Below are 7,543 nucleotides of genomic sequence, written 5' to 3' on the forward strand. Positions count from 1 at the left end.
AAACATACACAATGCATTATTATGGTGGTGGTGGTCGTTGTAACAGACGGCGACGTACGCGTGAAACGGACCCCGACCGGCGAGCTGTGATGGGTCGGAAGCACAGGTACTTCGGCCTTCTTCTTGCATCTTTCATCCTGGCTGGATGTTGTTTGGGCGCCATGATCGCATGTGGGGTCTCCATCGTCCAACCGATGGTAGAGACCAACTCTTTGGAGTTCCAGGAGACCACCTGTACAACAACCAATGCTAACTTGACTGGTAAGTGTAGGTCTACACACTCTACATTCCTTACTGTTTTAATAATAATAATAATATGTACTGGTCTTGGGTGCAAATGTACAGTTCTTATCGAGCAAAACTGTCATCGGCACACCAAATCAGTGTGTGTCCTCATTAATGTCCTTGTACATCCCATACCACTGTGCCTTGTCCGCTGCCTGGTCCCGCAGCCATTTCAGCATATAGGGTGCCTTCTTGACATTCTGATTGTAGTACAGTTTTACATCGTCAATCAGGCAGTCTAAAAGACCTTCGCGGGGCCTACCCAGTCTCGGTGTTAGTTTTCTTACTGAAGGCAATATTGAGTGCCTTTTGGGCAGGTGATGACTGAGGCATACGTAGGATGTGTCCAAAAAGGTGCCATCTGTGACGGTGCACTTCGTTGTGTAGTGGAGAAGTTTTGCACTGCTTGTAGAGGTTTATGTTGCTGATGTAGTTGGGGTTTTACTGTGCACTAATACGTTAGTTTAGGAACTCTTATAATGGTATATAGCCTGATCGAACCATTAAAAGTGTTATACAACAGATTACCGCACACTTATGTTAATCGCGTCAATAGAGATGATGTTTAAAAAACATACTTTCCTTAGTGTACGTTTTCTTGAGCTGTACTATGTTTTTGTTTTACTGTTTTCTGTTTTTTTTTTATTCTGGGTTTTGGGTCAAGATTAAAATAAACATATTTTACTCCTTCAATTATTCTAAAATCATCCTTTTTTGTATGTTTAGGTGAGGAGGTTGACTGCAAGTGCGGTAAGCACTGTCACTCGGAATACCCCTGCCTGCGTATCGACGTGTCGTACGCAGATAAAGACGGTACCACAAACAGTGGAGTCCTGTTCGAAACTGAAAAGAGGCTGCACAAAGGTGGAGAAAAAGACGAGGTACGCCATGAGATTTTTTTCCTAAATATTGTAAGGCATGCGGTGTTTGTCCTCACGTGACCACGTGTCAGTGACGTAAGGATTGGCCGCCATCTTGGATGTTCAAACTTTGAGGTCTTTTTTTTTTCATTTGATTAATTAAATGTAGTTATTGCAGGTACGCGATAAACAACATGAATAGGTCTTGCTCTTCTAGTTTCATCCATAAATTGCAGGTGTAACCACATATTCATGATAAATCTCTGTTTTTGTACAGTCGTACATTTTGACTTTTGAATTGATAATAGTTTTTGTGAAGCTACCATCATGGCAGCAAATTTCTTCCATTCTATTTGAGTACATATTTTTCATCATAGATGGGTTTACCGGATATAATATAGTACGTAATACGTTACTTATAGTCACGTATTAGGACGAAGAATTGACAACATTTAAGGTACTTATAGGCACGTATCAGGACAAGAATTGACAACAGCAATGAAGACAAAGACAAAAAAACTCTAACCCTGAAGTCGCCCGATCTTCGTCTGCAGGACTCCCAGTGTGTGGTTGCACCTTGTGACCGCAGCAGGAGAGATAACGAGGATGCAGTCTCGAGATTTCAAGCCAACTACCCTGTGGGGAGAACCTTTAAGTGCCTGTACAACCCTGACAACACACAGGTCGGTGTTAAAGGCTTTAGGTGCACTTCATACACGTTACTTCTCTTTGTTTTTGTTTTTTTTGTTGACTTAGGTCGTGGTCACATGCATGTGTAAATGGAGGGAAAGTTAAATTGTACTGTTGTTGTTTTTCTTTGCATGCAGGAAGTCCTGATAAAACGGCTGTACACGTGGAACGACATGTTCCATTCCATGTTTTGGAGCACCCTTGGGTTCGTCATCTTCAGCGGCCTCCTCGTGTACTTCTTCTTCAAGTGTCGGAGGGCACGTAGTGAGCTGGCCACCATGCCGATAGTGATTCCGCCACCAGGTGCAACAACAGCACAGCCCGGGGAGTTCCTGCCACCCCCATACCCAGGGGCACAGACCCCCTACCCCCAGGCGCTACAGCCACCACCTTACCACACCATCGACTCCAAAGACGAGAAGACAGGGTTTACATTCAACTGAATCTACACAATCATCTTTTTACCTGATAGTAGTTTCCTTCAATTCCCCACATTGTTTTTTTATCTAACGTTAATTGTCAGACCTTTAGATGATCTTCCTTGTCACTGAGTAGTTATGGTGGAAAGGGATTCTTCAGTGCAGATGTGCACAATTATTGTTCTTCAAGAGATACAAAACGCGTACTAGATATACTACACCAAATCTTAAGGATTTGGAAGTCAGAGTGTATTTGTAATATTGATGCTGAGATCAGTGCCTGAAGGAGCTATAACTTAGGAAATAAGCTAAACGAAACATGTTTTTACACGCAGAATTTGTACATATACTGAGTGATTGCATATAGCAGGAGAACCATTGTACAGAATAATCCTTTGTCACGCTGGACAATCAAACTATTAGCTAGCTTAACAAAGTGATTGCTTTTTTACCCCCATGTTGTTTTCTTTATGACCAAGGCTTTGTCAAGCTACAATTACAAAATTACAGAACATCGATATATCTTTTGATTTGAAATGGTTTGCATCTGTACATTTTTATTTTCAAATTGCTTTGTTCACTTTCACAGATATAGAAATGTAAAGGCATTGGTCACAGTACTAGCCAGCAATATGTAAATTTATCGTACAAACATGGTACTTAGAGATATAAGTTGCTATATTACATGTAAGAATTAATGTACTTCAGCATGATATTAGATTAAATGCTATAAAGATAAGGGCCTGTGTATGATAAACGCTGTTTTTTGTGAAGCCTATGTAGAATTGATTACTAGTATATGCTGTTTTCTATTAATTGATCTAATCAGCACAGCATGTCTTTATAATGGCCAAATTAACTGTAATTTGATTTAGTGGTGATGCAATCACAAAACAGTTGAATGCATTTTGATTGAAACGCTTTTGGTTTAACACAGAACAGATGGTTTCTACAATTGAATGTCGTGGGCTTATACTGTTAGTAGTGGTAATTATAATATACTGTATGTACATATGTTTTACATCTCAGACCCATGGTCTAATGCTAATTAATATCAATAACTATAATTTGCACTCATTCGTTGTACTTTTATCTGGCAATGGGAAATAAAGGTTTGTTTGTGGTAATACAATGGCGTCGTTTTTTTTATATATTTCATATCTACTGTAGGTATATAACGCACACATCTTTATTAGAGTCCTTTCCAAGTCACCGTGCGGATGTTTGTTGCCATTTCTTTTGCATTCTATGGCGTTAGTATCCATTTTCCAACATTTTCCCAACTTATGGTATATATTTGGTCATTTTGCTGCCTTGTACATTTACAGCACGGTTGATTTTTTTTTCTTTTGAAATGGCCGACAATTGTTGCGTGCGCGGATGTCCATCCATATAATTGTATCAACACGGCCTTATTTGGGGTACCAAAAATGCAACGTCATCATATGAATGAGGGCTGATCAATAAGTTCGTGGCTTCACTCAGAAATAAGGTAAACAGCTCAAATTTTCTGGTATATCGGCTTTTATCAATATCTACCAAATTTCAAACCGTTGCTGCGATTACGTCCAGTTAACGTCCTTTTGAAAATCAGTAGGTGAGTAGCGAGGAAATCAAAAGGTGAACTGTGATCAGATCAAAGTGACAATCGTCAAAAATCATTGTTGCTGTAGGTGGTATCTCACTGCACGTAGAGTACCGGTGCGGCACTGCGGAGTTCGTTCACTGCGGCACTGTTTGTTATTTTCGCTGATTTTTTTTTTAATTTAGATATTGCGTAATACATAAAAACATGGCTTATGAGACCACAAAATACAAAAAACTATAAAATATTAAAAATAATTTTTAACCTCCTTGCGTATACTAAGAAAATTTGTTCTTTATCTCTGATATTCGCTCAGTAATCTCTCGAACCCTGCAGGTGCCCCAAGTGCAATGAGATACCACTTTTAGCAAACTGTAAGAGTCACTAAAGTGACAGTCGTCAGAAATCATTCTGATTACAAACGGACAACTGGACAAGGTGACCTTGAGCACGTCGACCTCCAGCTAAGCGACCAATAGCGCGTTGACCCCAGATAGCTCCTTTGAACAAAAGGAGACAGCGTCCCCAAGTGACGATTAGTCATCACATACTGTTCTGCAGAACGTTAACGCTAAAACATACAGTCTTGTTGTTCCTCTGGTCACAAAGGTACGTAGTCTTCATGTTTGCCAAACCCTTTGCACAAAACGTTCTTAGGCTCGAGATATAATAAGAAAAGGTCTATTCTATGCATACACATATATAGCATACCTGATATGTACAGGTATTGTTACTAGTGTGCGTAAGTTATGGTTCGTCAAATTTCCTTATAACGCGGAAGACTGGTATATCTGTAGACGTTGTTACATATACTAGCTAAAAGATAAAACTGTTGAACTATCTGTAGATTTAGCACGAAGAATTACGCTCGTTCGTCAGTAGTGCTTCGCTACATTTCGTGTATTCAAGAACGTTCTATGTCCTTGGTGTACCGCCCGGTCACCCCTACTATTCTCGACAAGTGTGTCGGATTCTTTATATGATACCTTGATTCTGTAGACGTTTGAATATGTAACATGGTCCAAGGGAAAACATTGCAACTTGAAGCAAAGATAATTTTGTAGAGATCTCTAAAGACCTTTCACATGTGACCAGGTGTATTTACAGTCATCACTGACGAAGTAAATTACGCGTGACGAAGAAGCAGTGAAGTGAACACGAAACCCTAACCAGAATTTTGAGAGAAAAGATTGTTCTCCAACGTTAAAAGGTATTAACGCTTCGGTTGTTTTCAGAAAATGAGGTACGCATAACGCTGCTTTTTCGCTCCAATAGAAACACAGTGTTATGGTATCCATTGATGTTTACGGAACCGAGGTCAGGGAACACAATACATTTGGTAACACAATCCCATGGGAGAAAGGATAAGGTAAAGGTATTATTTCACTGCACTTGGGGCACCGGTGTGGCACTGCGGGGCTAGGCAGATTAATCCTGGAACGTCAGAGGTCGTCTTCTTAGCCATACTTTTACGTGTTACGCAATATCTAAATTCGGCGAAAATAACTCGACAGTGCCGGAGTGAACGAACCGCGGCCGCAGTGAAGGAACCCCGCAGTGCAGCACCATTGCACCAAGCGCAGTGAGATACCACCTTTAGCTATAAAATGTTTTACTAAAAACAGACCCTGTGCTTTGAAGGACGGATGTCTTGACACAATCTAGTGTCTCAAGTTTCTCTAACATGACTTTCCCTTCAAAGAATACTAATTTGTTTCCTAGAAACGGTACAAGATGGACGAACAACAGGCTGCAGCAGGTCGGTACAAAATGTACAAATGTATGGTGATAGTAGCTGCACTTGTAACAGCGGGCTGTATGTCTGCCATCATTGTTTGTGGAACCAATATCGTTCAACCGATCGTGGAAACCAACTCTCTTTCGTTCAAAGAGACAACCTGTACTACAGCAAGGAGTTATCTTACCGGTAAGTGTCACTTTGGTGAGCACACTAAACGGCCTTCAGGATGTTTTAATAATTTATGATGAATAAATGCTTAGAATTTATGTCCATACACTCTGTAACAGTAACATGCCACCCAAGGGCATGTATTGTTAAGATTATTACTCTCTTGGTTTTATTGTAAAAGCAATACAATTCAGGCAATGAATAAACAAGAGCTTTTAAAAAAAGCTGGTCTTTCGCTTACTTATATTGTGTAGGTAAAACTTTTACCAGATGAGTTTCAGAACAGTTTCAATGGTATGAACTAGGGGTGGGTACTGGAACAGAAAATTCAGGTACAGGTACAAAGGATCAGGTGCAGGTCCGGACTTGATGGTCTGTGCAAACTTTTGAAGGGGCGATACTCAAAACAATTGTCCATTTCGCTACTAAGGAATTAGTGGAGTATCTGATTACCACTGGTGTTATAAAGTCCTATGTTCATGTGAACAACACTTGTTCTGTACGTTGACGTACAAAGTTTATTCAATTTGTTCTCGTAATTTATTGCACCAGTAAGCCCTTAAACGTATAGATGCCTGCTGATATAATGTGTTCATTTTCTAATTGGTGCAGCATCCAGTTTACTGATTTTTGTCAGGTCTGTGTCTGTTAATAAAATTGTACTTAATGAGTTTCAAAATGCAAATGCAGTTTCATTGTGGTATGTTGAAAGGAACGTTTCATTTCTTTTCGGAAAGCAAAATTATTGAGATTTTGATTCATTACGTCAGTGGTTATGGGCCACAAACTCACTCCATCGGGGTAGCTTGGAATCTTCTCATTTGAAATCAATTAGATAAAATATTAGTCAGTGTACATATATCAAAGAGGGATACACTTTTGTTGAAGTTTCTTCCACGAAGATCCCTTGAAATTTCGAGTAGTAAGCAATTTTCCACATGCAACCGCCTCCCAGCCCACGTCAGATCTCTGCACAATTCTGGATTTCATAGAGGTAATTCTCCACATCGTGACTTAGGCTCTGGGTCATTTCAACTTGAGAAGGATCAGAGGACTGATCGAAAGCGTCGGTATATAAGCGCTTTATTTTGTGCACGGATATATGGTCCTAAAATTGTAACATCGTAATAACACATCAAAATCGCGACACCCCTTCCCAACATGCGACACTCCCTTGGGACAAAATGGTGGCGCCCATGGACGCCAACGAAAACAATATACTAGTAGGTTTTGTTATCGCAGGCCTGTAATAAATTGCTATTTGTTCCAACATATGCAACTATACAAAAGTAGTTGTCTATACATGCGACGTTCCGGGCGAGCTCTCTCCGGTCACCGACCTTCCAAAATTTCCACATGGCTGGGGAGGACGCGAGACGCCGCCAGCGAGACCCCGACGGCTGTTTAATAACACCAAGGAGGTTAAAAAAGACCTCGTCAGAGAACTTGATGCTGTGCCTTTAGGAGATTCATAAATAGAATAACTGACAAATTCAGTCGGTAACGATTTTTGTATGCAAAAAAAAAAATCAAGTTTTATTTGACTCTTTTGACAGTAGACCTCCACAAAACTCAGTAGATACATTGTATATAGCTTTCACATCTTTCCTGTATGTACAATGCTCACAGTTCCCTACTCAAGTCAATCTATACACTGTCACCAGTCTTCACCAAACACGATTAGAATGTGCTAAGATTCAGGATGGATGCTTTTTTTCCGTTCAATGAATGTTGATCAAAGGCAGATATTTCCTCATGATAGCCATCACTTGAGTTTACAAGTAAAAGTGAAAGA

General features: G+C 40.1%; 2 protein-coding genes across 2 annotated transcripts in view; both read left to right on the plus strand.

Moving 5' to 3' along the window:
- Nucleotides 1-3,383, plus strand: LOC118431090 (calcium-activated potassium channel subunit beta-1-like). The gene is made up of 4 exons (XM_035842173.1): nucleotides 1-261; nucleotides 1,012-1,166; nucleotides 1,700-1,828; nucleotides 1,973-3,383. The coding sequence occupies exons 1-4, from the start codon at nucleotides 12-14 to the stop codon at nucleotides 2,276-2,278; spliced, it is 840 nt and encodes a 279-aa protein (XP_035698066.1). The 5' UTR covers nucleotides 1-11; the 3' UTR covers nucleotides 2,279-3,383.
- Nucleotides 3,384-4,399: 1,016 nt separating this feature from the next.
- LOC118431066 overlaps nucleotides 4,400-7,543 on the plus strand; it is a 7,895-nt gene continuing 4,751 nt past the window's right edge. The window contains exons 1-2 of the mRNA XM_035842148.1: nucleotides 4,400-4,448; nucleotides 5,562-5,766. Of these exons, the coding sequence (XP_035698041.1) occupies nucleotides 5,574-5,766 (193 nt within the window). The 5' untranslated portion in view covers nucleotides 4,400-4,448; nucleotides 5,562-5,573. The remainder of the gene's footprint in view (nucleotides 4,449-5,561; nucleotides 5,767-7,543) is intronic.

The sequence above is a fragment of the Branchiostoma floridae genome, chromosome 14 (genome assembly GCF_000003815.2).
Source record: "Branchiostoma floridae strain S238N-H82 chromosome 14, Bfl_VNyyK, whole genome shotgun sequence".
NCBI classification, from domain to species: Eukaryota; Metazoa; Chordata; class Leptocardii; order Amphioxiformes; family Branchiostomatidae; genus Branchiostoma; species Branchiostoma floridae.

Coding starts and splice junctions, on each gene's coding strand:
- LOC118431090 (XM_035842173.1), top strand. CDS start 12: ATGCATTATTATGGTGGTGGTGGTCGTTGTAACAGACGGCGACGTACG. Junction 262..1,011: donor AACCAATGCTAACTTGACTG/GTAAGTGTAGGT, acceptor TTGTATGTTTAG/GTGAGGAGGTTGACTGCAAG. Junction 1,829..1,972: donor ACAACCCTGACAACACACAG/GTCGGTGTTAAA, acceptor CTTTGCATGCAG/GAAGTCCTGATAAAACGGCT.